This window comes from Balaenoptera acutorostrata, chromosome 15 (genome assembly GCF_949987535.1).
Source record: "Balaenoptera acutorostrata chromosome 15, mBalAcu1.1, whole genome shotgun sequence".
NCBI classification, from domain to species: Eukaryota; Metazoa; Chordata; class Mammalia; order Artiodactyla; family Balaenopteridae; genus Balaenoptera; species Balaenoptera acutorostrata.
Genome location: NC_080078.1, coordinates 4,810,232 through 4,830,546, shown reverse-complemented (window position 1 = coordinate 4,830,546; position 20,315 = coordinate 4,810,232). Strand labels below are relative to the sequence as shown.

Sequence of the window (20,315 nt, the reverse complement as noted above, 5' to 3'; positions counted from 1 at the left end):
ATGCTTTTTTTTAAATGGATCCAATTCATCCAAGTTTCCATAAAATTGGAAAAAAGAGGTAACATTTTGGAAGCAAAGGAGAGCCAAGTAGAAGCAACCATCCTGTGAAATCTTATTTAGGCCTCTAACTTCAAATGGTTACATTGAATGTACAGATTATCACTTGGATGAGGTGTGTTTCAAAGCTTCCAGCACTGGCTGGTGTTTAAAGGCCATTTCCAGCTCTGAGTTCATATGGTTTAGGAGATCCATTAATTCTATTTCTTCTCCTTGGAAAGTTTAAGAAGAATTTAAAAGTTATCTATGGTAAAGTGCAAAAAGAATCTTATAGCACATTTTTTTTTTTTTTTTTGGCATGCCGAGAGGCTTGTGGGATCCTAGTTCCCCAACCAGAGAGCAAAACTGGGCCTTCAGCAGTGAAAGCACAGAGTCTTATCCACTGGACTGCCAGGGAAGTCCCCACATTTCTTACTCTCTGTGAAATTATAGTAAATGGTCTATATGCATTTTAGAATACACATGCCAAGCTCCAAAATACGTCTTGCTTCCTAGCTATAAAATCAAGTCACGTAAAGAATGATCGATTTAAACGCAAGAGTTTCTTAATTTTTTATTCTCTATAGGCTTGCAACTTCATAATCACTTCAAGATCTCAACATTCATTCTAATGTTTAAAAAAAAAAAGATTTTATGATTTCCAAATAAGAATAACCGAGTCCAAGATTTTGTGCTATACACTGTTTCTAAATTTAAAGTGATTGTGCTGTTCAATCTTTAAGAACAGAATCCATAAAGGCAAAAAAGAAGAAAATGCATATAAATGTCAGAACTTTTAAAACAGGCTTCCCTTAGTTTTCATTGCCAAAATGATACAACTTAAAATATTTCAAATGAGTGATCCCCTTTATAATTCAATCATGGAAACAATTTATTCAAAAGAATATCTTATTTCTCTACTAATTGCTTCAAAAATTAAAATGTTTATAGAAGGCCTTCTTTCACAGTCATGAAACTTCATACACGATAGCTATCATCACCTCTCTACCCCAGAACTTTCCACAGGAGAGGCCACCTTCAGACACAACTGGAACCAATATAGCACCAAAGGGAAAAATTTCAGCTTAGTATAAGTGTATTAAAAGTTAATGTAAAAAAAAAAGTTATTGTGAGCTTTTCCACAAAGCTTTTAGAAAAAACACACCTTATTCTGATATAACCATATGAAAACACTTCAAGTTAATTTAGTTAATGCTAAGCAGGAAATTCTGTATTTGTTGTTTCCAACTGGTTGAAAATTTACAGACTTGGAATTTACAAAGCAAAATAAAAAAAACAGTTGATGAGTCATAGAAAGTTCCATCTCAAAGTAGCAGACTGAGTTTAAAACAAACAGGGGGGGAGGCAGGGAGAAGGTGTTGACAAGAAAACAGTTCCCATTCTGAAACACTGAAATGTGTCATCTCGTTTCACCACCCACGGGTGACCCCTAGATGGAGTGTCCACTAACCAGGGCTTTAATCGTTCAGTCAAGTCGGTGTCCTTTTAGACCGGCTAGAGATCGTTTTTTCCACAAGGGTTCTCACTTTGGGGCTCTCTGAGCGCACCCCCCCTTAACCAGGGAGCACAATACAGCATTCCGTTACATCCGGGGAGGAAAGTGAGAGTTGAGTTCCAACGTAACTTGACGTAATGCTTTTCATTCTCTGCTTCCAATCTTCTAAATCAGCAAATGACTTTGTGCTAAAAGACTTGCGTATGAGGAGGGCAGCATTAATAATGAAGACAAGGGGAACCAAGACTACACACGTAAAATAAGACATTTATTATGCTAAAGAACAGGTTTTATTTTTCATTTCCCCAAAACATTAAAATAGCACACGGCATAGTAATTTAGCACACAATATAAACTGATAGATGCAATCAATAATTCCGAAAATGGTTAAGCCTTACTTTCGGACTCTTTAAAAACTTACACTCTAAAATGCCTTTTATCAAAGTGATCAACACACAACAAAAGGTGTTCTCTCAGAAAAAAATCTTAGTGTTAAGAGATACCTCGACTCCTAGAAACTGGAAACCTTCTCTAAGGGAAATGCTTGATTTTTCTCTATAACTGAGCCCCGGCAGACAGGCTCAAGCTCATTATTTATTCTGAGTAACACTGCTAGGGTTCCTAGCTTGAGAAAGCGTTATCTAAAGGTAAGGTTAATATTGCAACTTTCACCGTAGGGCCTCCATTTAAATTGCATGTCAAGTGGAAGGAAAGGGATGTGAGAAAAGAAATCAGATTTTGCTCATTCTGCAAAATGCAGAAATGGTAACAGCTTACCATCAACTCAGCCTGGCTCAGAGTCAACTTTACAAATATCTATTTCCATTAGATGGTCAGAGACAGTCTAGAGAGACAGTATCTGGGACAGTAGCCCTTTAGGATGGGTGAAGGTAAATTAAAAACTTTGTTAAATCTTTTGATTCTAATCTGATATTTATATAGGATATATCAATATTCTCCTTGACACGGCTTCCCAATTCTAAGTGTCTTTCAAGCACAATTTAAAACTCAAAAATTTCCTTCCGCATCAACCAGCTTTCCATGAGTTTAAATTCCACTGACTTTAAGTATGTCTGGTCATACAAACCAAAGCAGGAGCTTCATGGCTGCACCCTGTGCATCCAGACTTAATGCAAAAGAAATCATTCTAGGACAACTTTTTAAATTAATCTATTTTTATTGTTCTGCCTGTACCTTAACTATGGCATAAGAGATTTGCTAATTCAGAAGCTTGTAGAGCCAGTAACGCCAGTGTTTCCTGCAGATCATCTGAGGTACTTTTTACACGTGAAAGCATTTTCTTGTATTCTACTCTTTGCTCTGAAAACATGGGCTTTGAACGGCCAGGGAAAACACATTTTGTCTCATCTTTCACGAACATGTGGGGATGTGCGTGCAGCAGTGCAGACAGGACGGAACGCAGGCAAGAGGGTTCCGACACAGAGTCCAGCTTCTCCAGAAAAGCACATGGTGGTTCATCCTCAGAAATCCCCATTTCCAACCATTTTTGATGGCACGGTAGTCCTGACCCCCAAGGCTTTCCCCTGTGGCTCTGTCCTCCGTGGCTGTCAGTGGCCCTGGGCCCTCCTCCCAGCCAGTCCCTCCCCTGAGCTCCCCCGACGCCACAGGATGCCCCAGCAAAACGCTCTTCTGTGGGAGCAAAGAACAGATCCACAGCCTTGCTCTGAGCAGCTGCTGAAGCTGAATTTCTTCGTATTGGTTCTTGCAGATATGGAAGCACTCTGTTGCCATCGTGAAGCAAGAGGCTGACCTCACTCAGATCATTTTTCATTTCCAGTGATAATTCCTCATTTTGTGAATTTCCATTTACATCAACCGCAGGCTTATTCATCCTGGAAGTTATATCTGATGGGCAAGCACTCTCCTCCTGCATTCTCTTATACAACAGTTCTCTGGACAGTAGTTTGTCCGAGTCATCGCCTGCTCCCTTCTCTTCTGCGAGGCAGGTGCTGAGAGTCCCCTTTCCGTCCCTCATGCTGTGTGTTCTCTGACACCCTGAGCCCCAGGACACGCCTGTCAGTCCACGGAAGGCCTTCAATGGATCTCAATATGAACCTGGAAAAGACCAACAAATTAAAGTGTAATAATGAAGACAGGGTCTTAAGAGAGTCCACACACAGCTATTTCCCAACAAATACAAAGATCTCTTTGACAGTCTCCGGTACCAAGGATACCTACACTGTGATAGAAAACAGGATATCAATGTACCAACCTACCAATTAGAAACCACAACAAAAAGAACAGTAGTTTACTAATGCAGTGTTTCCTAAAAATACTTAAAAATAATAAAAGTATACATTCTGAGGCTCTGCACTTTTCGTGGCAATATAGTTATTCCTGTAGGTTCGATAAAAATCTGTCCTCCTGGGGGCTTCCCTGGTGGCACAGTGGTTAAGAATCCACCTGCAAATAAGAGACACGGGTTCGATCCCTGGTCCGGGATGATCCCACATACCGTGGAGCAACTAAGCCCAAGAGCCACAACTACTGAGCCCACAGGTTGCAACTACTGAGCCCATGTGTCGCAACTACTGAAGCCCACATGCCTAGAGCCCATGCACCGCAACGAAGAGTAGCCCCACTCTCCACAACCAGAGAAAGCCTGCACGCAGCAACGAAGACCCAACGCAGCCAAAAATAAATAAAATTAAAAAAAAAAAATCTGTCCTCCCTTTAACCGGGATAAATTGGATGACACAATTAGGCAACCAAGGTCTTACCAAAGCATCCTATTTGAGAATGAGTCTCAGTGACTCAGGCACAACAAGCCACTTTTAAGGAATCAAGGGCAACTTTACTTATGGATCCGATGTCTACAAAGCCCTCCCAGGAAAACCAGCCTGGAGGGGTCCTGGGATCCAAGATTCCAGCCTCAGATCACTCGCTGGCTGGTCAGGAATCTCAGCAAATTTTGGAGCCTCCATAAGAGAAGAATTCACCCAGATTTTTATGTACTGCAGGTAAAAATATGGTGGAGAAAGCTTCTTGGGCTTAGTTCCCCACTCTCAGACTCCACATGAAAACTTCTGGACAGAAGTTGACCTGTGACTCCACCGGTTGTTCAAGAGCAAACTCGAGGTGGCCCATGCGGTCACTGATCCTGAGGCACCTACACACCTACTGAGACCAGCCTTTTTTCTGTGACCAAGAATAATCTTTCCGTGACATTATGCTCCAAATGGGGAAGATGTAGGAAAAACTGTGAAAGGCTTTGAAATGGACCCAAAAAACAACATTACTGGGTGTGCTGTCTAGTGCATCCTCTGTGTTATCTAATTTAACAAGGCTCCACAACTTTCTCTTTGATGCTTCACAGCTCTTAAGTTGTAGAAAACTTAAGAGGAAGGCAAGTGATTTCCTGTCCAAAGAAATGGAAATTAATATTGTCCAGAGGAATGCAACGGATTACTGCCCTATGCACATTGACCAGTTTTACATCTATTTGTAAATTCACTTTAGCATTCCTGATTATATGTATGTGTTTTGTCTAAATTCTGCTTTACACTGATTATAACATCTTACTAGTTCCCTACTTAACTGATGACTTTTAAAAAGTGTCTGACACATGTTCCTTTAAAAAGAAGCATACCTCGAGAGAACATCGATAAATGTTTCAACTTAAAAAATACATACTTTGCATTCAGTAATTTTTCTAAGAGGCTAGCCTAAGGAACAGCAACCTAACTAAAACGTAGTAACTCTTTTTGGAAGGAGGAGGGATGGAAATGTGGGTTCAGGTAGAAGACAGCTGCGTCTGACTCTTCTTCCACAGTAAGACAAAGACTAACTCAAAAAATGAAAAGTTAAGAAGCAACACTAGGAGCGTGCGATTTACAGACAGAGAAGTAAACACTAAGAGAACCAGCTGTAGCTGCAAGCGGTCGGCTGGATGGAGAAATGGGAGACAGGAAACTGCTGTTTCCCTTAACTAATCTCGTGGCACCAGGAGACTCATTAAGCTTTATGACTGTGTAAGTTTTTTAAAATTTAAAGAGAGTACACTGGGAAGAAAACACAGCAGGTAAGTATTATTGGAGGCTGAGGGAGAAAGCAAAGAGGGCTAAGCCATGGGGCTGCGGAGCCACTGAGGAGCAGGGGCCGACAGTGCGAGGCCCGGGCCACCGTCCTAAGGAGCTGGGCTTCATCCAGCAGGTGATGGAGGGCCACTGAGGAATTTTCAGCCAGGAAATGATGGCTAGATTTGCTTTTTAGATTAATTTCTCCGGCTGCAGTGTGGTGGCTAGACTGGAAAGGAATCACCTTAAACAGACCAATTAGGAGGCTATTCTAATACTGCAGGGGAAAAAAGGAAGTAAGCCTGTGAGAGTAAAGAGGAGAGAGAAACTGAAGAATCTTTTTTAAGTTGGTGACTGACTAGGTGTAGAAGAAGGTGAGATGCCCCGCAGGTTTCTTGACTTTCAGTTCTGGGTAGTGAAGGTGTTACTAACCGCAAAGGGGGAGGAGAGCAGGTCTGGAAGGCAGGGAAGGCGCTCAGACTGGGCAGCAGAGTTGGGCTGCGGGGCTCTGGCGAGCAGGTGGGTCAGTAAATCCTTCACCTCAAGAGCTGCGGACCTGGACTCAGAAGTCGCCAGCTCTGGGGAGGCAGATAAAATGACGGCCCGGTATAACAGGTCAAGAGAGAAGACAGAGGTACAGAAGGCAGGGGTCTCCAGGATCTAAAGACCAGACGGGCGAGGGGCCCACCAAAGCCACTAAGGAGGGAGACTCAAAGCGCCTCGGGAAAACCCAGGGTCGCAGACACCAATTGCACTGAGTGCTTCAATAAGAGGGCGGTTACATACGTTTCCTGCACAAACGACTAAGTTAGCGTCAGGTAAACTCTGAAGAGCTCTTCACTCACTCCACTAGGCCAGCGGCTGTTAAAGTGGGGTACCCCCAACTCAAGGAGCATGGGAGAAAATATCAGAACATCCTTGCCTAGTTCATTTTTACCTTGTTCCCCTTGTAACTTTTTCTATGTTTTATAATATATACCATATTTTGGTAGAGCAAAATACATAGTTTATAAAAATAGTATATATATACTTATTTATACCGTGGAGATATACATATCTCCACAGGGCATGCTCAAAACTTTTTATCTGTACAAGTGTGACCATTATTCCATATAACAACTGATACAAATATATTTGAGCAGTATGAAGCCATATGCAAACATAAGGTGCAATTCTTTTTTTTAAATTGAGATATAACTGACATAAAATGTATTAATTTCAGGTGTACAACACAGTAAGCCGATATTTGTATATATTGCAAAATGATCACCACAACAAGTCAACATCCATCATCACACATAGTTACACTTGTACTTTTAAGAGGTGCAATTCCGGCTACAAATCAAAACAAACACTTTCAAAGTTTACCAAGTCAAACCTAATTAACTTCTCTTGACAGTTCTCTCAAATTAACTCTCCAAAGCATGTTATTTTAAACCTTACATCTATTTTACTGATCTGTAATGTACTAAGAATGAACATTTTCCTGAAATGGAAGCATTCCTAAATATATTTTTAATACATATTAGAATAGGTTTAAAAAAAATTCTTAAGAAAAACAGGTCACTTAATGTGGGCCAACTCTCAGGAAAATTAGTTTCTAACTACTTTTATTATGTCCTTGTATGAGGACTTAGTACCATTCAGAAAGATGAAGTGTTGCCAGAATTGTGTTAAAATATTTTGAATAAGATACTATTAATGTAATCATACATTCAATAATGATAATCACGTATTTAATAATGATAGAATAAACTGCTTACTGAAGATCTCCTAGCTCTTTAGTAAATGCAGTAATAAACTATGTATTCAATTATCTTAACAAAAATACTTCAGTAGGTCAGTAAAACATTTTGGCTCTGAGCCCTCAACCAGCCACCTCTTTTGATATTAGACAGTTACACACATTACTTATATTTTGAGAGCCAGAAATAATTTTCAAGTAATTTCCAAACATGCAGTCATCTGTGAAATATTTTTTGTGGTTTATTCTCACTATACTTTTGAATACATACATTTTGGCACACTATATCATACCAAATAAAATACGCACAATTATATAACTAACCATCCTCGGCCCCAGCTCTCTCATCATTTCCCACCCCTCAAGGCCCATGTTAAGTCTACAAAATAATAAGCAGCATAAATTACGGCAAACCATATCCACAAAATGAACATATCCACAAAAACTGACACACCCCCTCCCTGCCCCAGAATGAGGGAAGTCTGTTCTGAAATTCAAGACAGTACGATTCAGGCAGAACAAAGTGCGGGACTGGGAGTAAATCCTGAACGTAACCTCTGTACCTCCCGACAGGTGCCTCCCCCCGCCCCTCACAGAACGACACAGGTCGAAGATGGAACCACAGAGGCCAGAGCGGGTGAGGTGTGCAGGGAGACGAGCTTCCCTGCTGTGTCCGCGACCCTCGGGGCGGACAGGAGCAGTCTCTCCCCCCAGAGTCCCCACCTGTGGAGGCAGCTGACCTGCTGCGTGACAACAGGCCTGACCAGTTAGGCAGCTGTGCCCTCTTGGACGGCCGACACCTTACCTTCCCTAACCTGAGCTATTAATGGCCTCAGGGACGTGATGGGCTGGACACCATTGCTCTGGAAACTAAAAATATCCCAGCCTCTGTGCTCCCAAAAGCCAGCTGGCAAGGCTATTCCCAAAGCGGGCCGGCGCGGGGCTGGGGGCGCGGACACAGCTAATCAAGCAGGGGCTGCCCGGCCAGGTTAGACAACAATGGGCTTGAAGGGGGTCCTGCCTGGTGACAGCTCACAAACGCGCTCCAAGGCCACCTGGCTTCACGGCCTTTTTTTAAAATTGAAGTATAGTTGATTTACAATATTATATTAATTTCAGGTGTACAGCATATTGATTCAGTATTTTTACAGATGATACTCCATTAAAAGTTATTACAAGATGATGGCTATACAATATATCCTTGTTGCTTATCTTCTGATACATCATTTGTATTTGTTAATCCCATACCCCTAATTTGCACCCCCCCCTTGGTAACCACCAGTTTGTTTTCTGTATCTGTGAGTCGGTCTCTGCTTTGCATGTACATTCATTTGTGTTATGTTTAGGCCCCACATATCAGTGATACCACACACTCACAGCTCTCAGAGGTGAGCATTAGCAGACCTGACCATCGCCGAGCTCAGCACTGGAACATCAGTCTGAGGAGGCAGCTGATACACACAAGCTGAGCAACAAACTGCTCAAGTTGCTACACAGTTTAGAGGATGAGAAATAGGAAGGGCTGGGTCATCTCTGCGTTACACTGAATCATAAGCACAGGAAGCAGACCACAGGCACCAACTTCCTGCTGCAAACCACTGAGCGCGTCCAAATCACACCTGTGCTCTAAGCTGGCTGTGCGGCTCCTGCGGGCCAGTACCCTGTCCCCTGCTTCGGTCACCCAGAGGCTCAAAGGTGTGCTCACACGTCCAAGGGCCGAGAGGCGAGAAGGATGGCTGAGCTAGGCTGTGTCCTCTTTCCTCAGGATGTGTGAGGACTCTTCATGTGAAAGCACCCAGCCTGTTCTCTGACCAGCAGCCTGTGGCATCCAAGAAACAGCTGCTATTAGTACCATTATCAGCAAGAGCATTAGAGGCAACCAGTGACAAAACGCTGCTGAGGGGGTCTGTAAAGCAGAGGACAGAGAAGTGACCACTGGATGGCAACACGGAAGTGGCCTAAGCACGGACCCGCACATTGCAGTGGGGGACAAAGGCGGAGGCCGAGGCCCAGGCTGGAGTGGCCACAGGGGACGGGGAGCAACCAGAGGGACCCCGCATGGCCAGAGAGAACACACAGTGCAGCACCTCCGTGGAGGGCAAGTTGGCAATGACTTTAAAAATTACTTACAAATGAGTATAACCTTTCCTTTGGGATTCTACAGCTATGATTTTTTGCTACAGATTCAATCAGCGAGCGTTCACGGAGCCCCTAAGCCAGGCGTTGTTCTAGGCGCTGGTATCAGGACAGTGCACCAAGCAGACAAAAAGGGCTCTGTCTTCTCGAAACTTGCTTTCTCGTGAATGTACGTACAAGGACAAGAATGTCACACACACGAGGTTTCTCTCGGCAGTGCTGTTCAGAGAACGGTCAGTTTGGATCAACATCACACACCATATACCAGGATAGACTCCAACACTCTACATTTAAAAGTAAAACATGATATAATAGTACCAGAATAAATAACAGGTGAATTCCTTATATCTTTAGCATTGGAAAGGCCTTTCTAACTATGACAAAACCCAAAAGTCAGAAAAGACTGTTAAATTTGACTACATAAACTTCAGTATGGCAAAACACACTATAAGCAAAGTCAAAAATATACTAACTGGAAAAAAATTTCAACTCTTATCACAGACAACTGATAAGGTGTCTGATAAGTTGGTGGGTTTCTTGGTGGCTCCAAGAAACCCACCACCAACCCACCAGAAAAATGGGTAAAGAACATGTATAGTTCACACACAAAGAGACGCTAATGAGCTTTTCTCTCACGCCACCTCTGCCTTTAAGGCAGGCAAGCCTGTTGGCTCGAACCCCAAGATACACCCACAGTGCAACCTCCTCCCATCACCTCCCCTGCTGCGCCCTGAGAAGCCACCAGCATCCTCTCCTGTTAATCTAAGGGTCTCCCTGCTTCCACCCTCCACTCTTACCGTGAAGTAAGAGTGATCTCTTTGAAACGGCTGAATGCAGAGTTACTATATGACCCAGCAATTCCACCCCTAGGTACATAAACAAGAGAAATGAAAACACATGCCCACACAACATCTATACAAGCACACCTCGCTTTATTACATTTCGCAGTGTTTTTTACAAACTGAAGGTTTATGGCAACCCTGCATTGAGCAAGTCTATTGGCGCCATTTTTCCAACAGCATTTGCTCACTTCGTATCTGCACATTTTGGTAATTGCTGCAATACTTCAAACTTTTTCATTACTATTATATTTGTAATGGTTGTCTGTGATCAGTGACCTCTGATGTTACTACGGCAAAAATGATGACGACTCACTGGAGGCTCAGATGATGGTTGGCACTTTTTGGCAAGCAAGTATTTTTTAATTAAGGTATGTCCATTTTTTAGACATAATGCTATTGCACATTTAATAGACTACCGTATAGTGTAAACATAACTTTTATATGCACTGGGAAACCAAAAAGTTAACGTGACTCGCTTTAGCACGATAACCGCTTTATTGCAGTGGTCTGGAACCGAACCCACAATACCTAAGGTGTGCCTGTAGAATGTGCATGTACTCATAACGGCCAAAAAGTGAAAAACATCCAAAAGTTGAAAAAACAACTGACGGACATAAAAGACAAGACTAAGGAAATTACAGATTGGATGAGACTAAGTCATGGCAACTAAATGCACTGTGGGGTCCAGGGACAAAACAAAATTCACTGGTGGAAAAAACTGGTGAAATCCAAATAGTATTACACCAACATTAACTTCTTAGTTCTGATGCCTGTACTCTGGCCAAGTAAGATGTCAACATTAGAGGAAGCTGGGGGAAGGGTCTATGGGAACTCTCTGCACTGATTTGCAACCTCTGTAAGTCAAATTACTTCAAAGTAAAAACTAAGCAACAAACCAAAAAAGTGATCTGTTCTGTCTGAGATTTATTTAAAATACTCTGGTGTGAGGTGATTAGATGGACACAGTGCAGGACTGGGGAGAAGAGATAAAACAGGATTAGCAAAGAGTTGATCCTTACTGAAAAGAAGTGATGGATACATGGGGTTCATTATACTACAGGTGGCCCTCCATATCTGCAAGTTCCGCATCTGAGGATTCAACCAAGAGGAAATAGAAAAAAACAGAATTTTTTTTTGGGGGGGGGGGGGAAATTTCCAGAAAGTTCCAAAAAGTAAAACTTGAATTTGCTGTGTGCTAGCAACTATTTACATAGCACTTACGTTGTGTTTACAACTACTTACATAGCATTTACATTGTATTAGGTATTAAAAGTAATCTAGAGATGATTTAAAGTGTAAGGGAGGATATACACAGGTTACATGCAAATACTACACGGTTTTATACAAGAGATATGAGCATCCGTGGATTTTGGTATCCCCAGGGGTCCTGAAACCAACCCCTTGCAGGTACCAAGGGACATCTGTACTCCACTTCTGTGTATATTTGAATATTCCCATAATAAAGGTTTTTTAAAAATATGATCTTTAGAGAATTCCCTGGTGGTCCAGTGGTTAGGACTCAGTGCTTTCACTGCTGGGGCTTGGGTTCAATCCCTGGTTGGCAAACTAAGATTCCACAAGCCATGCTGTGCAGGGAAAAAAAAAAAAAAAAAGATCCTTAAAAGAAAAAATAAACCTTTTTTTTAAAAAAGAAGAAAAAAATGATCCTTTATAAAAGCAAATCAGATTAGGTCACATCTCAGTGAAATGTTTCCCATTTCACTCAGAGTAAGCTAAAATCCTTAAAAATGTACAAGCCACTGGACCCTGGCCACACCCCCAAGTTTGTTACTGTGATCATACAACAACAAAATTAAGAATAGGCTCTTAGAAACTTCTATGGCAACTTAACACTGCCACAACAACCAAGAGCATAATCACTTTTCTAGTACTTTATTAAAAACTGCAGTAAAATATACATAAAATCTACCATCCATCACCACCACACATCTCCAGAACTTTTTCATCATTCCAAACTAGAAATGTTTCCATTAAACAATTCCCATTCCCCCTCCTCCAGCCCCTGGCAACCACCTTCTACATTCTGTCTCTACGAATAGTGTCCCTAAGGTTCATCAAGCTGTAGCAGGTATCAGAACTTTATTCCTGGGACTTCCCTGGTGGTCCAGTGGTTAAGACTCCTCTCTTCCACTGCAGGGGGCACAGGTTCGACCACTGGTCAGGGAACTAAGATCCTGCAAGCCGCACGGCACAGCCAAAAAAGAACTTTATTCCTTTTCAAAGATGTATAATTTTGCATTGAAAGTATAAAACATTCTGTTTATCCACTCATCTGTTGATGGACACTTGGATTGTATCTACTTTTTATTTTATTTTTTATTTATTTATTTTTGGCTGTGTTGGGTCTTCGCTGCTGCACATGGGCACCTCTCTAGTTGTGGCGAGCGGGGGCTACTCTTCACCGCGGTGCGCGGGCCTCTCACCGCCGTGGCTTCTCCTGTTGTGGAGCATGGGCTCTAGGCATGCGGGCTTCAGCACCCGTGGCTCGCGGGCTCTAGAGTACAGGCTCAGTAGTTGTGGCGCACGGACTTAGTTGCTCTGCGGCATGCGGGATCTTCCCGGACCAGGGCTCGAACCCATGTCCCCTGCACTGGCAGGCGGATTCTCAACCACTGCGCCACCAGGGAAGCCGATGTATCTACTTTTTGACTGTTGTCCATAGTGCTGCTATGAACACTGGAGCACAAGTGCCTGAGCCCCTGTTTTCAAATCTTTGGGGTATACACCTACCAGTGAACTTGCTGAATCATACAATGATTCTATGTTTAACTTTCTGAGGACTTGCCAAACTGTTTTCCATAGCAACTGCACCATTTTACATTCCCACCAACAGTGCACAAGGGTTTTAATCTCCACATCCTCGCAGTTCTTTCCCTCCCCCTCACCCCATAATAGCCAACCTAACGGGTGTGAAGTAGCATCTCGTTGTGGCTTTGATCTGCAGTTCCCTAATTCTTCTCTCCGAGCACTGGGTTTTATTACCGCCCTGGCAGAGGAGAGGCATCCTAGGGGCAGTGCCAGGCCAGGCGAGGGCTGGGCAGGGGGAGTGTTTCTCAGCCTGCGTGGCTGGGCTCAGATTTGGAACTGGAGCAGTTAGTGAGGGCTCTTGGAGACTAAGCCTGGCGTGAAGGTCCCTGGGTCCGGGTGGGGAGATTCTGTCAGTGAGAAACGAGTGGTCACTCACCCTTCAGGTCCATGAGTGTCCCTGGAGCGGGATGGGGAGAGATGGGAGGAGCCGAGTCTCAGGGAGAGAAGTTGACCCGGGTGGGTCTGTGAGAGCCCAGAGGCAGGGGGACACTGTGTCCACAACCTGCAGGGCTGGTATGGGGAGAGGAGCCTGGCCACCAGGGCCCCTCCTCTGGACATCCCATGGGGCCACAAGGCTGAAGTGGGCAAGCTGGGGCTCAGAGGTCATCATAATGATGGGTCAGAGCCTCACCATAGTTGGTGGACTGGCTGTCCACAAACATGTTCCAATTGCCCATCTTTTCCTGGGTTTACTTGCCATTGATATATCTTCTTTGGAGAAATGGCTATTCAAGTCCTTTGCCAATTTTTGGATTGGGTTTTTCGTGTTGTTGAGTTGTAAGAGTTCTTTACATATTTTGGACATTAATCCATATCAGATATATGGTTTGCAAATACAGGTGACCCTTGAACAACTTGGGGGCTAGGGACATTGACCCTCCGCACAGTCGAAAATCTGAGTACAACTTTACAGCAACCCTTCCTATACGTGGTTCCTCCGTCTTTGCAGTTCCACATCTGAAGATTCAACCAACCTCAGATCACATAGTGTTAGTATATACTACTGAAAAAATTCTGCGTATTAGTGGACCTGCATGGTTCAAACCTGTGTTCTTCAAGGGTCAACTATACTTTCTCCCATTCTGTGAGTTGCCTCTTTGATAGTATCCTTTGATACACCAATGTCTAATATTCACAAAGTGCAGTTTATCTTTTTCTTTTGTTGCCTGTGCTTTTGGCAAGAAATCATTGCCAAATTCAGTATCATGAAGATTTTCCCCTACATTCTAAGAGTTTTATAGTTTTAGTTCTTATGTTTAAAAGCAATTCATTTCTATTGGATCTTACAAACCTATCAGGAGGTGCTACGGTCTGAATGTTTGTAACCCCCCAAAATTCATATGCTGAACCCCTAACCTCCAAAGATGATGGTATTAGGAGGTGGGTGAGATTAATTTTTTTTAAATTTATTTTTGGCTGCGTTGGCTCTTTGTCACTGCACGCGAGCTTTCTCTAGTTGCGGCGAGTGGGGGCTACTCTTCGTTGCAGTGTGCGGGCTTCTCATTGCGGTGGCTTCTCTTGTTGCAGAGCACGGGCTCTAGGCACGCAGGCTTCAGTAGTTGTGGCACACGGGCTCAGTAGTTGTGGCGCACGGGCTTAGTTGCTCCACGGCCATGTGGGATCTTCCCGGACCAGGGCTCAAACCCGTGTCCCCTGCATTGGCAGGCGGATTCTTAATCACTGTGCCACCAGGGAAGCCCCAATTAATGTTCTTATAAAGAGATGCCACAGAGATCCCTAGCCCCTTCTACCATGTGAGGACACAGCAAGAAGGCACTGGCTACGAACCAGGAGGGCCCTCAAGAGAGCTTGACCATACTGGTGCCTTGATCTTGGACTTCTCGGCCTCCAGAACTGCGAGAAATTAATGTTTGTTGTTTACAAGCCATCCAGTCTGTGGAGGTGAAGAAACACTGGCCCTTCTGCATAGATCATGTGAGGAGGAATGCCCAGGCTCTCTCCTGAGTTAGGGCTGCCTCCTGGTCCTGGAATGCTTCTCCCTGCTCTAGGTATTGACAAGTGTATTTATGAAAAATTTTTTAAATGTGGTACTACTTAGATGGTTTTTAAACTTGCTTTTCTTCACTGTATATTTATTTGGTGGATACCTTTTAGCATTAGTACATATAGACCTAATTCATATACTTTAACATCTGCTTGAACCATTATGTGAGAATTTATTTCTAAGACTTTTTAAAAACTTGAGTCAAGGATACAGGTGTTCATTGTACTATTCTTTCGAATTTTATGCAGGTTAAAAATTTTTCAAAATCTACTTTAACCTATTCTTATAGGTGGAACTTTTTTCAGAAGTTTATGAAAAACCATGATTATGAATTCCCTTGAAAGATAGGAAAGATTCCATGGTATTTTTATGTGTCCTATGTTTGGAATTTTCCATCTCAAAGTATATAGCTGTTCAATATCCCAGAAGCCAGAACAAACTCCTACGTTTAACTGAGCTCATGCTTTTGACTTTGCCTCTTAAGCTTTTATGATGTTTCTTAATAGTCTATAATTTCCTCCAACTTTCTTCCAGGAGCTTGATGTAGATCAAGCAACAAAATAAAACTCATTTCAAGCTGCAGTCGACCCTTGGAACAGGGCCTTGGAATCTTTACTACTTTTTGAAACTGTCTGGCCATAAGATGATTTCAATCAGTCAAGGACAACGTCCTAGCAGTCCAAGGCACACGAGCCTCTCAGTCTCAGCCTCCGGCCACCTCCCACTGCCCTGGGACACGCAGAGCTCTCGCACGGGCTTCAAGGCTTCTCTGCATGAAACCAAACACTCTGCTAAGCCAGGCATCTCCGTGGCTAAAGCCCTCATCCCCTTCAAGTTCTGCTCACCACTGAGGCCCACTCTGAATGCTCTATTTAGAACAGCACCCAGCTTCCCCAGCCCTGCATGCATTCCTCAACTCTTTTTACCTGGTTGGAAGGAATGAACATAGATTTTCAAGTGATAGGTGAACACTGAAACCTATGGAGCTATGGATCTAGAAAGTCCTTCGGAGAAAGGAGACTGAAGAAGAGCAGTTAGAAACAAAACAGGGAGACGGGCCGCAGAGGACGGGCCAAGAGAGGTTCTCAGCCTGGCCGGCTCGGCGTCGGGCCGTGGGGCTGACTGCTCAGAAAGCCAAGGCCACAGCTTGGTCTGACAACTATCCCTCACCTTCATAATGTCATCTTCTCCAGCTGTTCTCTTTCAGGCCTCCTCTTTTAATGGTTACACGAATCTAGGTGACCTGGGGCTAAGATACTTGATTCTTTCCACAGGCAACGTAACTGAAACGTTGTAGGCATAACTTGTTCAATTATAGCAGGTTCTCAGTGCACTTTTTTTCATCTTCCTTTTACTACATTTAGTATTGGGTATGGATTCTCATTTTTTTCACTGCCTTGTATTTCAGATTATATATAAATAAGTAGGAAGCTAATGACTCTAGGAGATTAAGCCTTGCTTGCAAACAGTATTTTTAAATCATAGCCCTTCTCAGTTTACAAAGCCCCTTTGCATCTATTTTCTCATTTAATCACTCTCAAATTGAAGAAGAGGTATCAATCTCCTTAAAATGCCTGGCTACCCTACTGACAGATGGTTTGGGGGTCCTGAGTAAACATGTAGGACACAGAGTCCTTTATTCCTTATTACTCACAAAACAGCCTCCAGCACCCCTGCAAGGAAGAAGATGGACAGAGTGTCCTGAGTAAGCATGTGGCCGTGAGTTGGCCTGTCCCCTTACTCCTTCCTGTGCCTTATTTCCTGTTGCACTTCTCTTTACCAGAGGCCAGAATCATTAAACCTTCAAGTCAGGTAAGTTAATGATCTTCTACCAATGAACAGAAACTCTAAACCTGCAGGGGAGTTTAAAGCAGCAGATGGAAATATTACAGTAAAGAGACACCCCGACTCCCACCCTGCCCCCCTCAGCATGCGACAGGCTGCTGCTGCACTTGATCCAAGCCCAAGATCACACCTAAAATCCTCACGTAGTTCTCAGACAGCCCTCCCCCAAGGTACCCGGCGACCACCTTGTCTGGGCCTCCCCACCTCCCACTCACCCCTGAACTGACCAACAAAGCCCACACTCTACAGCCAGAGCATCCAGATTCCCCAGTTCCCTAAAGCTGTGCTGTACCTGGACGATGACTTGACATTAGGCCCACCAAGTCATCCATTAGCCTGGTGTACCCAGCTCTCCCTACTGCCCACACCACTCCTCACAGAGCCAACTTTCCGCCTCTAAAATGCACTTACCCTCAATCATCGCAGTGCAAACTCCTTGTTATGAAATCTGTATTTGAACAACCTTTCCAGAGATTATCCTGCCTTAACAAGCAACTGAGAGATTTGGAAACCCTCATCATCATTATAGAAATGGACTCCTCCACTCCTTATTGATATGAAACAAACAAGCCTTCAGTACTCTTGCAGTAAAGAGAGACGCTGCAAGATCATACCTATTTGGTGACCCCAGAAGACCCCTCTGAAAGGAGAACCCGGGTGTGAGAATATATCCGCATTCAAAGAGCCAGGGAAGAGCACTGAGGTGGAAAGAACAGCAAGTGCAAGTGCCCAGGGGCCAGAAGGGGGTTGGTGCATGCAAAGAGTAGACAGGAAAATAAGGGAAACAATAGCAAGCAAGGAACAGGCCAGGGGAGAGGTTAGAAAGGTGGACAGAAATCGGATCTGCAGGACAGAAACACGTGAACTGCATTCCACATGCAATGGGAAGCAGTTTTTGTTTTCCGTTTTTTTGTGAGGCATGACACGATCTGATTTATATTTTTAAAAGACTTCTCTAAGGGCCCTGTGGAGAATAGATGGAGGCACCTGCAATAGTCCGGGTGAGTGATTATAGTAGCTTGGACTAGGGCAGTGGTCATAAATAGCTAAGTGAGCATATGAGAAAGCTGATTTTTTTTTTTTTAATGGTACAAAACTGGGTATTTTCAACATTACGTAGGTTTTCCCTTACAGTCATTCTTGTGATTTTTACAGACGACTGCAAATTATAAATGTAACACTAGAACAAGAGTTTCCAAAGTGGAGCTTGGGGTCAAATATTTTGTTTTGCCCACAGTTTATTTTTTCTTAAGTTGATATTTAAAAATCAGGATTTCCAATTTCTCTTGTAAATTGCTATATCTGACAAACAACAGTTGGCTCGTGACAACTGGCTAGAGCACAGGCTTTCTGATTTATCCCAGTCCGCACTCCCAGCACCCTTCTTTACACACTGATACCACCTGCGCAAAGGTATCCGAGTTTTCTACTCCTTTCATCAGGCACCACTTAAGGATGCTGCAAGTCCCTGCTCACATAAAAGTATCTCAGTTTGGACCCTGAAATAGAGAGACAGGTTCATCCCAACTCACCTGAACACAATTTTGATCAACAGTGGGTTTTAAGTTTTATGTGGCCTGCCAGCACCAGGGAGAGGCACCCAAAACCTGACAGTTCAAGCTTAGAGACAATTATATTCTGATACAACTAAACCAAAGGGAAAAAGGAAAACACCTGCCCCGCCCATGTCGATACCGCGCAGTCCTACGGCTCAGGCTTCCTCAGTTTGCACACCAGGGAGTAACCCCAGTACTGCCAGACTGGAAGCTCTCGACGGCCAGGGACCCATCCCTCCATCGCAGAGCCCGTGCCCGGCACACAGCAGACACTCCACCACGTGAAAACGGAATCCAAGACACGCTCAGCACTCGGCCATCTATGACACACTCGGAAAGGAATAATTCTCAATTTGATGACTTTCCATTCCACTAGAAAAAGGCATCTGGAATTTGAGGGATGTAGAAATGTCAATCATTTATAGCAAAGATGATCTCTAAGGTGCTAGGTGTGTGTGGTGTGTGTGTGTGTGTACTATTTCACACCTGAACTGTTTCGAGCCTCTGAACCTTTGCCTACCTCCTTCCACCTCGTTTTCTCTCATCACTCCCACTCCTTTCACCACCACCCGCCCCCGCCAGGATAAATGAGATACCTCCAGCGGAACACTGGTTAACACTAATTCATCTCTCTTAAGTTTTAATTCTTTTCAAAGCTTCGTAAAGTTTGGGAACTAGAAAAGTCAACCATAAACGCACCCCCGACCCCCGCGCCCCAGAATTTGCAATTTTCTGGGCAAAATTTTCTCTTCAGGACCAGGGCCTTTGGCGCCCGTGGCAGCATCCACCTGCCTGGCCGCGGACCCCACGCCCCAGCCGCAGGCCCTTACCCGAGGCAGGCCGCTCCACGTCCCCACCCCGCCTCGTTTGCGGAACAGGGATAACAATAACCTCAGCGGGTTTTTCCCCCGTGGGGTTGCGGGAGAAATGCACGGCGTTTGGCATACATTCAGCATCCAGCTTGGCAGCTCCCGATGGCATCTTCATCGTCCTGGGCGAGGTGGGCCGGGCCGCGCTGGGCGGACCGGCGCTCGGGGAGGGTTGGGGGACAGGGGCCGGGAGGGCGCGGCTCACCCACCTGCAGGCGGACGTTGAGCATCATGGAAGCCACGATGTAGAGGTAGGGGAAGTTGATGCGCAAGCGCCAGGCCAGGTCGAAAAAAATGAGCAGCGTGCGGGTCAGCCCCTTGCAGAAGACCCCATAGGAGCGGGCGGCGGCCGAGCGCGACAGCCGGACAGCCAGGCCCGACAGAGCCGCCGCCATATAGACCGGCGCCCGCCGCCCGCCCGCCGCGCACCGACCGGCCGCGGACCCGGCCCTCCCGGCGCTCCGAAGCCCGCCCGCCCGCCCTCTCGGCGCCGCGACGCCTCCGGGCCTCCGCCCCGGCCGCTGGCCCGCTCTGAAGGAGCGAAGGAGGCGGCGGTGAGGCGGGCGGGCGGGCCGCGGGGAAGGGAGTCCGCGGGGAGGGGAGTCAGCGCGTCACGCTCGGTGAAGCTCCTCAGCGAGCCGGGGCCAGGTCCCAGCCCGGCCGCGCAACCTGACGTCACAATGCGCGCGCCGCGCCTGCGTGCCCCGGCCCCGCCCCGAGGCTCCGCCCAGGCCCCGCCCCCGCTTACCTTACCCAGGTGAGAAGCGCATGCGTAGACTAGGTGGTGCGAAGAGGCCGGCTGATGCGCTGTGTTCTTCCGCCCCCTAGTGGAGGAGCTGAGGAGCTGAACAGTGGGTTTAGGGTGGCACAACGACGTGAATGTATTTGATGCTGCTGAAC

General features: G+C 45.0%; 2 protein-coding genes across 7 annotated transcripts in view; both read right to left on the bottom strand.

The window, feature by feature from the left end:
* The window catches only part of LOC103007501 (small integral membrane protein 10-like protein 2A), a 54,515-nt gene extending 34,457 nt beyond the window's left edge, over positions 1-20,058 (bottom strand). For 3 of the 4 annotated variants that reach the window (XM_057529976.1, XM_057529978.1, XM_057529977.1), the window contains exon 1: positions 19,625-20,058. In XM_057529976.1, the coding sequence (XP_057385959.1) occupies positions 19,625-19,810 (186 nt within the window). In that variant the 5' untranslated portion in view covers positions 19,811-20,058. Of the gene's footprint in view, positions 1-3,542; positions 3,629-6,021; positions 6,168-19,624 lie in introns of those variants that run through there. The other variant, XM_007186739.2, reaches the window with a different exon arrangement.
* FAM220A (family with sequence similarity 220 member A) lies at positions 1,800-19,763 on the bottom strand. Of its 3 annotated transcripts, none has more exons than XM_007186738.2 (2): positions 19,625-19,763; positions 1,800-3,628 (listed from the first exon to the last, which is right to left on the bottom strand). In XM_007186738.2, the coding sequence occupies exon 2, from the start codon at positions 3,546-3,548 to the stop codon at positions 2,748-2,750; it is 801 nt and encodes a 266-aa protein (XP_007186800.2). In that variant the 5' UTR covers positions 3,549-3,628; positions 19,625-19,763; the 3' UTR covers positions 1,800-2,747. The 3 variants fall into 3 exon arrangements, with proteins under 3 accessions (XP_007186800.2, XP_057385958.1, XP_057385957.1); XM_057529975.1 differs by lacking the exon at positions 19,625-19,763 and adding an exon at positions 19,377-19,398; XM_057529974.1 differs by lacking the exon at positions 19,625-19,763 and adding an exon at positions 6,022-6,087.
* Positions 20,059-20,315: the final 257 nt, after the last annotated feature.